The sequence below is a fragment of the Candoia aspera genome, chromosome 1 (genome assembly GCF_035149785.1).
Source record: "Candoia aspera isolate rCanAsp1 chromosome 1, rCanAsp1.hap2, whole genome shotgun sequence".
In the NCBI taxonomy this organism is placed as follows: Eukaryota; Metazoa; Chordata; class Lepidosauria; order Squamata; family Boidae; genus Candoia; species Candoia aspera.
The window spans coordinates 153,873,844-153,888,077 of NC_086153.1; the positions used below are offsets into that span (position 1 = coordinate 153,873,844).

A 14,234-nucleotide genomic window follows, 5' to 3' on the forward strand; every position below is an offset into this window, starting at 1 on the left:
AGAGATGGATTGCGCCAAGAATTATACACTTGTGAAATGTGAAAGAATGGCATTTGGCAGGGCTGGGGTTGAGTAGTATAAGGCATGGATAAAAGAATATAGCTTATAACTGGTTCTCAAGCCTGGGCTGGAACATTTAAACATACAATTTGGATTTCATGGCTAGAGTTAAGGTAACCGGGCACATAGCTCTCATATTTTTAAAAATGTACTTAGTGAATTTTAATTGTCTGTGTTTTTGTATATGGATTTTAATTCAGACACATACTTGATAAACCTGTGTTGCTTGTATGAAACCTGCCTTGCTCTTATGTTGCAGCGGACGAGTTTCACATTTCAGCTTACTTTGTCAAAAGATGGGCTAATCTGCGATGTATTGGACAACAGCACAGTGGTAAGCTATCTGTGCCTTCCTTCCTGAGTATTTTGGAGAAATAAGGTGAAAGCTACCATTTGTTTACACTTGGACCAATGGTATTCTTCAACAAATTATACGTGATGCAGAAAGATTTCTTTTCCTGTCTTCCCCTGCTTGAATCTATACTCTGCGGACAACTTCCAGGATGGAATTGGCTATGTAAGAGTGTCTACGTGTTCTGTCTCTACCAAACAAGTTGAAAGCTACTTACACTGCCAGTTTGTCCTGGCAGCAGAGTTGAAAGGAAGCATCTTCTAGCTTTTGTTACCATTTTTTTGACTCAGCGCCACCAGGAAGGTACATTGTCTAACCTATGACAAATGGGGAGACCAGCCTGACCTATCCACAGTTCAGGAACAGAACAACTAAAGAGAGTTGTTCCTCCTTTTGTATCAGAAAGAACAATGAGGTTCAGCTGCTAATTGGCCATAGATTTCCAGGTTGAAATACTTCATATCTCAAGCAGGGACTTTAGATCATGTCAGCTGACTTGACATTCTAATCAAGGTATAATACTTCAAATAAATCAAACACTTTATGTTCTCTGTGTGTGTATGGGCGACATACTTTTATGCCCTGTATCCTGGAAGTTGTCCGCAGGATATAGATTTATATGCTATATTTTATATTTTAGACCTTGCGTTTGTATTTTTTTATGTATTTATATTGAATTGTTTTTAGTGATTTGCTATTTTTAGTATTTGTAAGCCTCCCAGAGTCGTCATGTGTGAGATGGGTGGCAGAGAAATTTGATAAATAAATAAATGATAGATTCTGGTTGCTGGAAAACAGTCTTTGCAGGTCTTTGATGTGTGTTGAGGACCTGATCCCAAGAGATGGTCTACACTCTAAGAAAAATAATTGGTTCCATTTTCTGAAGAAGCGTACTTTCTTGATTGGGGCAAATGTTTGTGTTATGATTTTGCTGCTGGTGGTTTTTTGCATGCTTTTTACTAACTAATTAGTTTTTGGAAGAGTAATTAGCCAGGGCACACTGCAACAATGGCTAGACTCAGCATTTTATTGAGTCTCTGAGTTCTGAATCAGTAGAGGTTGCCCTGTGAGTCAGGCATATTGTCATGGGGTGGTACAAATATCTGCCAGAGACAGCTTTTGTTCATCCTGCTTTTAAGTGATGTCATTGGACCTGATCTCTTTTCATGTTTTCGCAACCCAAGGAACTCTGAAAGGGTATGACATCAAATCTTAAGCTGCCAAAACCAACAAAACACTTGGAGCAGTTAATCGTTTGGCTGAAAACTTGCTTGAATCCAATTAAATATTATAAAGTTACAATATTTGTGAACATATGTTAAGTCTTTTGGACATGTAAATCTCAACTTTGATAACACCTTAAATCAAGCCTATTCTACACCATTGCCTTTAATCTCAGTGCTTTGGAATGCAAATATCTTGGGAATCATATATTCCATATTTTTGTTTCATTTGAGTTGCCATTCTGTGCATCCTGCCATCATCTGTCTTAACTGGTCCCTTTAGGGCCTACCCTTAAGCAAGTAGTGAAGACCATTTTAATTTATGTGCCTTTTCTTTAAAGTGATTTAAATTCTGCTGCTGTTTTAAATCTTGCTCTAATCTGTGGCCGTTTTACAAGTAAGATTTTATCATGTTTTGTTTTTGTTTTAATTGATTAAAGTTTACAATTACAAAAATAAACTATTACAAACTGAAAAAGTATAAATGAATGTAAAGCTATAAAGTGCAGAAAATAAAATAAAAATAGAGAAGAAAAGAAAGAAAAAATAAGAATATAGTAAAGAAAAAGAGAAGAAATATATAAAGAAATGACCCCTCTTCATCACGGCAAGTACAAACCATTTCGATAATTTATCACCCTCTCTGAAAATACAAGTTCTCTTCTTCCCATATCTCATCTCTTATCTATAAACAAATTCTTAAAACCTCATCAATCGGTCCTGGGCAGCAAAAATCCATTAAGGGTTACCAGAAACAACAACGTATATATTTTAACCTTGATCAAATAAACTAAGTTTATATTCCTTCCTTTTGGTTTTTAACAATTTTGATCTTTAATCCCTTTAAATAATATCCCAGACTTGATTTCTTTTCATTTTCTCTTTGTCTCTTCTCAGAAAATAATTCAAAAGCTCAACAAGTCTCTTCTGTAAATCCAAAATAAGAAAGTTATCCAAGTCACTCTTCTGGTTTGTTATTTGAATATCCCTTTTAATTATTAAGACTTCAGCCAGTTTCATTTGTATATCCAGTGTAACATCTTTTTCCTTATCATTCTTGTAACCTGTCATTTTTAAATCTACATTCAAATCAGCCTCAGTCTCAGTCTTGTCCAGTAAAACTTGTTCTAAAACCTCTTTTAAAACCAGTTTGTCTATGATAGCAGACATTTTTAAGATTAACTTCTGAGTCCATTGTTCACAAATATTCTTCAATTCATCCAAAGTTAAAGTATTTTGCTCTATTCTGTATTGGTGAGTTGAATTTAAGTATTCTTCTCCTTTAGTTATAATCTTTAGTTCTTTCTTGTTCCCTCTAGTGTCCAACCTTCAAACTCCCATCTTACAATTTTCTCCCCCAAATAACAGCATTTTCCCATGGAAAGGTTTCTTATAATTAATTTCAAAATTATCTGAAATCCCTCTGGACCCTTAATCCATTTATAACTTTCTAAAATCAAGATTCTAATCATGCTTTTGCTGTTTATTCCCCTCCAATTTTTTAAAGCCCTTAATCTTACACTTAAAACTTATTTCTCCAAGGATTGACAGAGACTCACCCAGTGAATGTTGTAAAACTTGTCAATCCGAAGGTTCTTAATAGTTGAGAAGTAATTAAAAGGCAATTCCAAAAGTGATTAAGAAATGAGGCTCGGCTGAGTTTTTTGTCCAAATAGGCTACATTACAGCTGTGAGCTTAGATGGAATCCCTTGACTCCCAGCCGTTCCACTCACGAGCTGACCAAAAAAATCTCAGTTCCTGCAGTGTACTCATAAGAAGCAGCTGTCCTGAGTGCACATTGGCAATCTCATGATCTCTCCTTTTTTTGGAGATATTTCAGCGGAAGAACCCACCTTCTGCAATGCTGTCCCTGCTCCTTCGAGGACATCCAGCTCACCATGTCCTACTGGAAGTTGATTTTTATCATGTTTTGAATTATAGTAATGTAAGAAGCTACTTTTTTTTTCCAAATCCAGAATAATAATAAAATGATCTCATTCGTTGGCCCACTACCATTTTATGTAAGACACAAGAGAAACCTCTACAGGTTTCAGTATAGGATTTCCCTGGAATACAAATTTCATGTTTGTTTGTTTGTTTGTTTGTTTGTTTTTATTGTGATTATAGCTGGGGGAAGCCTTGGAGCTAACTGCTTTTTGTCTTGTCATTAATATTATTATTAGGAGTGGGCATTTACTATAGTCATACTATCACCTTGCATTTAATTTGCTTGTTAAAGTCTAGTTCTAATGCCACATATTAAAGTATAGTTTACAATTCCCATCTGCCCCAATCTTTGCACACTGAAAGACCCACCACCCCTAACACTTAAATCCTATCCTGTACAGTATTGTTGGTGTACCACCCAGGGCTGCTAACAGTGAAAATCAATAAATACCACAAAAGAATAAAAATAAATAAAATTAAAAGTAGGCAGATAACCTTATATTTACTATAAAACAAATTGCTGTAGGAATTCATGAGAACATGGGATCAGTCACTTGGTTTCTTGTTTTTTATCTGGCCCTGCCATCATAGGAGTAGGTGGGATGATTGTTATTGACCACCAAACTTGCAGAAAGATTGACAGAAAAGACTATTTTTAATAGGGGGAAAAATAGCTAAGAATTTTTGCATATTCCAGTGGCAAAATCTTAGGGCTTTTTTTTCCAAGTTTAGTTCTTAACTTTAGTAACTTTTGCCTATCAAAGAAAAGTAAGAAAAGGGACTATGAAAGTCAGTTGGCAAAAAAATAAAAAGTAGAGTGTTTAAAAACCTGAAGGATCAGGTGATATAGAAAGTGGTTCTGAAATTGTAATTATGTTAAAAAGCATCCAAAGATGTACATGATCTTTCTTACTTATACAGAATTGCGTGTATTTCCGGACCGTTTTGTGATTTATGTCTCAAGACTTGAACCCAATCCATCTTCTTGGGTCAGTGAAAGTGTGGCACTGGTATGTATGAAAAATATTAACAAATAACGTATTTTACAGCACTCTGGTTAGAAACGTGGGTGGCTTCATATTAGCCTTTGCCATTCATGGATTCTTGGCATGTAGTTGGGATGGAAAATTTTACATGAATACTTGGGCCAAGAGATCTAAAAGTTGGATACAAAAATTGTTCTCTGAATTCACAAGCTTCACACCCAGAGAAGAAAGAATGAGAGTTTCTAGTAAGTAGTTGTTAATAGAATCAAATTGTTCTTTAAAGGAACAATAAAGTGCATCACACAGACTTATTTTGAATGTGGATTATTTAAATTAATATACGATGCTGTTGCTGTCCATACAAATTAAATATTTTTCATCTGTTTTCACTCAAAATTATATGGAAGCATTAATTTAGAACATTCATTTCTCCTTCTGTATTTCGTTTTTAATATTATTATTAGATTTGCTAGGGTTGGATACATGAGTTAGATTGCAACTGTCCTATTCTTAAAGATACTAACAGTGAGATAATTAGCCTAAATACTATCTGACATTTCTTTTAATAAATCAAACTATGGATTCATTAAATAGTCACTTGGCCTTTTGTCACATAGTAGTTGTTGGCACTTTAACCAAGCATAGTGGAAATTAAGGATATTTTGGATTTAGTTTTATTTGTGTTACTAAAACTCAAGAGTGCCAGCCATTTTAGAGCACTTAGGAGAAAAAAATTATTCCTTATACTTTTCTTGGCAACAGTGTAGATGTGTTTTGCCATTGTCTTCTACCAAGGTGTGGTTTCAAGCTTTCCAATCCAACTTGTACTCCTGGGATTTCCTGGTAGTCTTTCCTCTAAGCAATAGCCAAGCCCACTTCTATTTAGCTTTTTTCAAGATCAGCCAAGGTCAATAGAAGTTGCCACCATAGGAGTAATTAATCTCAGAAAACAGCTTTGCATTGATGCTGTAATTCTCATGCTTTTCCCCATGGGATCTGAAGACTGGGCTGTGCTGCCATATCCATGTGGATTAATAGAGGAGCTCATGAAATTAGAACAGCATAGACTGCAAGATTTATAAGTATTTGAAAGGGCATTTGGGCACTTCCTAGGAGTGCCTACAGATTCCCTGTTGCCCTGATGATTGGCTTCATTTCAGGGCATCCAAAGTATCAGGACCATATTCATACGTCTTCTAGATATGTGTGAGCTGTATGCTGATCGATGAAATAAAAGGTTAGCTTTGTTGGAAAGTATGAGGAGGTTCTTCTGTTCAACTCTTGAAGGCTGTGGCTGAAGAAAGAGCATACAACTTGTTCCTTTCTCTTTGCTTCTTTGTGCCTGATTTTCTGCCCACTATGAGCACAATGGCTCTTACTTTTGACCTTTTTCTGACCCTGAGGATGAAAAAGAGAGTGCAAAAGCTGGTCTTCAGCTCAATATTAAAAACCCAAAGCAAAGATTATGTCAATAGGTAGTGCCAACCCAATACGAATAGACTGAGAAGTAGTTGACATAGTAAAGATTTTATCTTCCTAAGCTAAAAATTCACAGATAATGACCACGGATGTGAACTACATGACTGTTACTTGGGAGAAAGACATGACAAATCTGACCAAAATATTAAGAGCAGAAATGTCACACTGACAAAAAAAGGTGTTGTCAGGGCTATGGTCTTCCCATTTAAAACATTTGGCTATGAAAGCTGAGTCATCAGAAAGGCTGAACAAAGAAAAATGGATGTCTTTGAACTGTGGTGCTGGAGAAAAGAATACAGTACTTACGAAATTAGGGGATCACACAAAATTGATGGCATCCCTAATACTCAAGAAGAGAGAAAAATAATTCGAAACCCAACATATTTCAAACAGTAATTGTCCTCAGAGGTGGTAGAAATACAAAGAATAAAAAAATGAAAATATTTGTAGAAGATTAACTCCTAAAATATACAGTATAAACAAAACTGGAAAGGCTCATAATTTTTGCAGCCAAGCAGTGGAGGGACAAGCAAAGTATTTATCATTTTCAGATCCCAATGCATTCTCTTTTTGCTTTTCTGTCTTTATGAGTCTTAGAGATGCCACCAATTTTGTGTTATCCCCTAATTTTGTAAGTACCGTATCCTCTTCATCCCTGCATCCAAAATTATTAATCAAAATACTGAAGGGGAGAGGACCCAGAATTAATCCTGTACCACCTTTCTCCAATTTGATAAACAATTAAATACTAAGAAACAGAAATGAGAAATAAGAAAACTACCCTCTTATTACCTAACTAATAAAAATAGCAACAAAGCAAACTCAAACCATGAAAAAAGAGCAATTCCCCAAAAGCTCAATAGCAAAGCATAAATAAATAGCTCAGCAGCAAGACACTGCTGAGAAAAGAAACAATTTTCAGTTACAAAATTATTATCAAATTTTAAAAGATTTTAAAATTTGATAATAATTGGGATAATTTATTGGGAATATATAGATGTTTTGATGAAATTGAAGTAATCTCGTGAATGACAGTTTTCAACAAGGTAATTAACTACCCAGAAATGCAACCTTGCCACAAAGGATTTTACCGTCTGAGATAGAAGCATGCAAAGTGGAGACATAGCATCAGTGTAATTTTTTCTAATGCCTGTTAATACTGGCATCTGAACATAACTAATCCATCCATAAATGGCAGGATCAAGGATAAGTATTCCTGACCTTTGAAGTAATCAACAGTTATTATGAAAGCTACCATAATTAGATTAACAAACAGGTATTTCTATTTTTGAATTATCGTTATAAAATAACAATGCTTATAACAAGTCCTTATAACAAAGGACTCTAGGACAGCATGTGGAGCACTCGGCTATCTCCTAAGATCAGATTGCTCCAAGATCTGGCGAATTGCTACGAATTTAAGATTTAAGTGGTTCTGCAATAAGTGGCCCCAGTTCTGCTGTAACATGGGGCAATCTATGCCAACAAGGAGAGATCACAGGGATTGCGTGGCATGCAGGCAAAGAGGCGGGGGGGAGCGAGAGCACTTAGTGCAGTGTGTGAATGCAGCCAATATGACTTAGGAGAAACAGGAAGAAGAGTGACTCGTGATTCCTTTACCCGATGCCTGCTCCCCAACTTTATGGAATTGTTGGAGAAAAATTGGAGGAAATTAGCTGGCAGTGGGTTGAGAATTAGCAGGTTGAGGAAATCTTGGATGTTTTTCTCCTGTTTACTAGTCCTCCTCTGCAAATGTTTTGATATGTTAATGTTACAACACAAATACAGAGCTGCATTGTATATAATTATTCTGCCCTGTGCTGGTACTTATTTGAGAGTTGCAGCCATTTGTGTTTAATGAATCCAAAAGAAGCTTTGATTATGGGAAATCCATGCTGATTTCCCCTTGTAGTTCCTTCACACAAACACTTTAAAAACATGTTTTAAATTACTAAATCAGATATAAGGCTTTCTCTTCATGTTTACTTAATCATGCTCTTGCCTTGTGTGCTTGCAAGACTTCTAGAACCATAAGAAAGGAAATCTCCAAATCTGATTTTGAATTGATTTGGGGGAAGGGGTATGCCATCAAATTAATATTGCCTTTTTTTAAAGAATCCTTTATTCCATTTGGTGTTATCAATAAATAATAGATCTTTTCTCTGAAAATATTCATTCTGAATTCACTATTTATAGTCATGTGACTTCAGAAGCAGTCAGTAGCAAATCATGCTTCAATTAACATCTTCCCTTAAGAGTTATTTTATCAAATGTGCATTAGTTTTTTTTAGTGTAATTGCACTATTTGTTTGCATATAAGCCTCTAGTTCTATTTCTGTAGCAGAATAACAAATATATTGTATTTAGTAGCATTGAAGTTCTTAAATTAATACATAATCACTGAACTACAGTAGTGAACCAACTTCATTTGAAAAACAGTGAAAAATTATTTAACTTCTTTAGTATGGCTTTGCACATTGAAAGATACATTATTTACTTAACTTGCCTGGCACTTTTTAAAAAATGTTTATAGATAGTCCTCACTTACCAACTGCAGTTGGGACTGGCAACTCCATCACTAAGCGATGCAGTCATAAAATGAAATATCACATGACTGCACCCTACTGACATTTGCTTCACAACCACAGCCAGAACTGACATTGTAAGTTCTGGCTGTGGTTGTGAAGCAAATCACCTGGAGTTGTGAAGCACGATGTCACATGACTGTGACTTGTGACTTCCTGCCAGCTTCCCCATTGACTTTGCTTGTTGGAAACTAGCCGTGAAAGTCACAAATGGTGATCATGTGACCGCAGGACACTGCGACTGTCATAAATGTGCGCCAGTTGCAAAGTGCCTGAATCACAATCACGTGACCGCGGGGTCACAGCGATGGCTGCACATTCGAGGACCGGTCATAAATCTCCTTTTTCAGTGCTGTTGTAATTCTGAACAGTTGCTAACAAGCAGTTGGTAAGTGAGGACTACCTATAGTTATGTATGTGTTAAGTCACCCTTGAGTCAAGCTTGTCTCCTGGACATAGACAAGGCATGGAGGTGTATTGGCAACAGAATTTAAATGGTTTGCCATTGCCTTCTTCTGGGATTCGTTTTGATTTCACTGCCTGGTTTACAGCCTACTGTAAAAATAAAGAGTAGAAATAAATGGTTAATTTCCTAAGTGGATAAAAAAAGAAATGGAGTCCCTCAAGAGTCTGTGCTGGGACTGGTGCTCTATAATATATCCATAGATTAGCTTAAGTGTAAGCAATGAGTTGGCTAGGTTTGTGGATAATACCAATCTATTCAGGGTTGGAGAATATCATAAGTGATTGTGAAAAGCTCCAGAAGGATCTCTTTAAACTGGTTGAATGGTCTACCCAATGGGCCAAATGTATTCAGTCTAACTTAGTGTGAAGTGATATATAGTACATTAGGACAAAAAAAAAATCACTGATGAATTTGAGCTGTCAGTAATTAAGAAAAAGTTCTTGGGATCAAAATGGATAGTGCAATAAAGATGTTGACTCAGTGTGCAGCAGCTTAAGAAAAGGCAAATTCCATGCTAGGAATCATTAGGAAAGGACTGTAAAATAAAATTGCCTATCCCTGTACAAATCTATGGTATGTTTCCGTCTGGAATACTGTGTATAGTTTTGGTTGATGCATTTGAAAAAGGATACAGTAAAGCTGGGAAAAGTGCAAAGAGGCAGAAAAATTGGAGTCAAATGCCATCTTTACAAGAAAAGGCAGAATCTTTGGGACTCTTGACCTTAGTCAAAGAGGCAACTGAGGAGCAATATAATCACAGTATATAAAATCATGCAAGGCATGAAGAAAGGCTTTCAGACTGCTTGGACCAGGGATCATCCAATGGAGATGATTAGGAGATTTAGGAACAGACAACCTACACTATCTTTTAAACAATAAGATAAAGGTACTACTTAAGATTTTTGAGAGCTACAGAAAAGATACATTAACATGCCTAAAGCACTGAATAGCAAATATATCCAATTAAAATATTTGTATTCCAATGTGGACTAAATGCTTTGATGGCCTCAGCCCCTTACACGTCTGAGTATATTAGAAAATGTCTTTTTAAAGACTTACTAAATATCCACTTATATTGATACCTGACAAGCAAAGATAAATCCAGTACTGAAGATAATCTTAGTGTGAAGTGATATATAGTACATTAGGACAAAAAAGATACAAGATAATAACATTTATGGAACAAAGGATGGCAGTATCCAATTTCAACAAGCTAAGTTTAAAAGTTTAAAAAATGTTGAATATATCTCTTATGATCTTAAGAAAAGATTTATTCATCAAAAAAATCATGTTCAAGTTTACTGGACACTACAGTGGATGTTCAAAAAGGCTTGGTTATCTGCCTTTTACTGTTGTAATTAATATGAAGGCACATTAATACTTACGATTTGGACACATTCTCTTTTTTGTTCAATTTCGGTTAAATATTCTTAATATTGTCAAAAACGGTTTTGCAAGGGAGTTAAGATTTCAGGATATTGATGTGTTGTTGAATTATAGTCCTAGAATTCAGAATTTATCTGTTTGGGAAGAACTGTCTCACCTGGATTGCTCCCAGAAAAAAAATTATATGTGTTCCTGGAAAGACGCTAATAGATCAGATGCCAAAGATTTAAAGAAATGTGTGTTCTTGGCCTTTGTACTGGCTCTCTATTAACATGATGGAAAGACTAGACTATAATTCTGTGTGGTCAACTTTTAATTTTGTTTTCTAAAAATTGAGATGTAATTTTAAAAAAACTATATACTTTTACTTTTATGGGTTTTTAATTCTTGCTATTTTATATTTTGTTTCTCATGGGTTTTTTTTCTAGCAATAAAATCAATAAAGTACTTGTTAATTCAGTGTATAACTAACCTGTGGAAGGCATTAGTACAAGATGCTGTAATGGGACTAACTTGGAAAGCTTTAACAGGAGATTTGATAAATTCATGGAGGTCTGTCAAGGACTGTTAGCCTTGAAGGTTCAAATCTGTGATTTGGGAACCTCCAAAATCAGTTGCAGGGAAACAGCGGCAGGAAAGTAGTATGTCCACTTCCTATTCATGAGCACCCAAGAGGCATCTGGTTGGCCACTGTGAAAAAATGACTGGATTAAGATGGACTTAATCTTAATCTGATCTAGGAGGCTTATTCTTATGTTTGGTATGTTAAAAATTAATTATGTTTTCTTCTTAAAATCAGTTTATTTGTTTATTTATTTAATTTATATCACCGCCCATCTCCCCCAATGAGGGACTCTGGACGGTTTTCAATAAGTAGCATTAAAACATAGCCAGATAAAAATTAGATTAAAATATACATAAAAATAAATGTAAAATCCAAGTGGAGATGGATCACTAAGGGGTGCTATGGCGCCAGCCATCCCCAAGTGGAGCTATCACTCTCCCCCTCCCAAGCAAGGCGGCAGAACCAGGTCTTAAGTTTCTTCCGGAAGTCCGAGAGTGAGGAAATCTGTCTCAACTCTGGGGGCAAGATGTTCCAAAGGGTGGGCACCACTGCAGAGAAGGCTCACCTCCTGGACCCCGCTAGATGAAATTCCTTTACTGATGGGGTCCGTAGCATGCCCTCCCTGCCTGATTGGGTAGGATGGGTCGATGTTATGGGGACGAGACGGTCCCTCAGGTACCCTGGTCCCATGCCATGTAGGGCTTTAAAGGTGATAACCAACACCTTGCATTGGACCCGGAAGCAAACTGGTACCCAATGCAGCTTGCGTAACAGTGGTGTCACATGGGCTGATTTTACAGCCCCAATAACTGTCCACGCAGCCGCATTCTGGACCAGCTAAAGCTTCCAAATACTTTTCAAGGGTAGCCCCATGTAGAGCGCATTGCAGTAGTCTATATGGGAGATGACAAGGGCATGAGTGACTGTTCGGAGGGCATCTCGGTCCAGGAATGGGCGTAGCTGGCGCACCACCCGAAGATGTGCAAAGACCCTCCTGGCCGAGACTGCCACCTGCTCTTCGAGCAGGAGTCGCGAATCCAGGAGAACCCCCAGGTTCCGCACTGGTTCCAAATGGGGCAGTGCCACCCCATCCAGAACCAAAGATGACAACTTCCTGGAACCCGAGGGGCCATCAATCCACAGCCACTCTGTCTTACCAGGGTTCAGTTGAAACCTGTTGTTCCCCATCCAGGCCCCCACAGCCCCCAGGCACCTGGAAAGGGTGGAGACCGCATGACTTACTTCACCCGGGATGGAGATATATAACTGGGTATCATCAGCATATTGATGATACCTCATCCTATGATGACGGATGATCTCACCCAGCGGTTTCATGTAGATGTTAAATAGGAGAGGAGAGAGTACCGAACCCTGCGGCACCCCACAAAGGAGGGGTCGAGGGCCGGATCTCTCCTCTCCTATCACCACCGATTGGGAACGGCCCTGGAGGAAGGAAGTGAACCAGCGCAAAACTACACTGCCCACCCCCAACCCCCTGAGCCATCCCAGAAGGATACCATGGTCGACGGTATCGAAAGCCACTGAGAGGTCCAAGAGAGCCAGGATGGATGCACTCCCTCCATCCTGCTCCCGCCAGAGATCATCCATAAGTGCGACCAATGCAGTCTCCGCCCATATCCTGGCCTGAAACCTGACTGAAAGGGGTCCAGATAATCCGTTTCCTCCAAAATTCTCTGGAGCTGCAACGCAACCACTTTCTCAACCACCTTTCCCAAAAAGGGAAGGTGGGAGACAGGGTGAAAATTGCCCAGTATAGTAGGGTCCAAGGATGGCTTCTTGAGGAGGGGGTATACCAGCGCCTCCTTAAAGGCAGCCAGAAACACCCCCTCCCTCAAGGATGCATTAACCATCGCCTGGACCCAACCACAAGTCACTTCCCGGGCTGATTTTATCAGCCAGGAAGGGCATCGGTCAAGCTCACATGTGGTTGCATTCACAGTCTGGAGAATCCTGTCCAATTCCTCAGGCCCAACAGGATCAAACCGTTCCCAGATAACAGGGTAAGTACATTCCCCTGGCATCTCCTCAGACTCCGCTTCACACTTAGAGTCCAACTTAAAATGAATCTGAGTGATTTTATCCTGCAGATACTGTGAAAACTCTTCCGAACGGCCTTGTAGGTGGGTCCCTGGATCTACCTGACCCAGAAGAGATCAAGCGATCTTAAACAAGGCCGTCGGACGGCATTCTGCAGATGCAATAAGAGTGGAGAAATATTCATGTTTCACCGCTCTTACCGCCACAAGGTAGGCCTTAATAGCGGCTCTAGCTTGTGTTCGGTCAGATTCAGTCTTCGTCTTCCTCCAGTGACGCTCCAGACATCTCTTAACCCTCTTCAAAACCCTCAACTCCTCCGTAAACCACGGGGAGTGACGGGTCGAGCGAGGCAAGAGAGGACGCACAGGCACGATCCTGTCCAAGGCCATGGCCGCAGCCCTATTCCAGGCCGTGGCCAGGACCTCCACTGGACCTTGCAGCAGGCCCTCGGGAATAACCCCCAGCTCCCTCTGAAACCCTACCGGGTCCATCAGTTGCTGGGGGCAGACCAATCGAATGGATCCAGCCTCCCTGCAGAGCAGGGTGGCACAATAAAATCTCAGGGTCATCAGGGTGTGATCTGCCCATGACAATGGGGACAGATCTAACTCTCCCCTCAGATCACATTGCCACTGCTCCGACAAGAAAACTAAGTCTGGGGTGTGACCACTGTCTCGAGTCGGGTCCCAGATAATCTGGGACAGGCCCATGGCTGCCATGGTAGCCATGAACTCCCGGGCTGTCTCCGAGGCACATCCCAGGGGTGGCAGATTGAAGTCCCCCAGAACCATAAGCCTGGGGAACTCCACTGCCAACCCCGAGACGGCCTCGGGCAGGGAGGTTGCTACGCAGCAGGGAGGCTGGTACAGCAGCAACACCCCCAACTGTTCTCGGGATCCCAGCTTGAAAAACAGGGTCTCACAACCAGCCACTTGCAGGGCAGGGCCCCTGAAGGTCACTAGAGATTCTCTGATGACAACTGCCACCCCGCCTCCCCTGCTCTGGTGTCTCAGCTGGTGCCACACTTGAAACCCAGCCGGGCACATCTCGGAGAGGGCTACACCCCCTTCCGAGCCCAGCCAGGTCTCAGTGATACACGCCAGGTCTGCCCCCTCCTCTGTGATTA

The 14,234-nt window shown here is 39.3% G+C and overlaps 1 protein-coding gene across 3 annotated transcripts in view; it reads left to right on the forward strand.

The window, feature by feature from the left end:
• Nucleotides 1-14,234, forward strand: part of SLX4IP (SLX4 interacting protein) — a 109,179-nt gene that overhangs the window by 78,831 nt on the left and 16,114 nt on the right. For all 3 annotated transcript variants that reach the window (XM_063316217.1, XM_063316225.1, XM_063316208.1), the window contains exons 6-7: nt 320-394; nt 4,505-4,593. In XM_063316217.1, the coding sequence (XP_063172287.1) occupies nt 320-394; nt 4,505-4,593 (164 nt within the window). The remainder of the gene's footprint in view (nt 1-319; nt 395-4,504; nt 4,594-14,234) is intronic.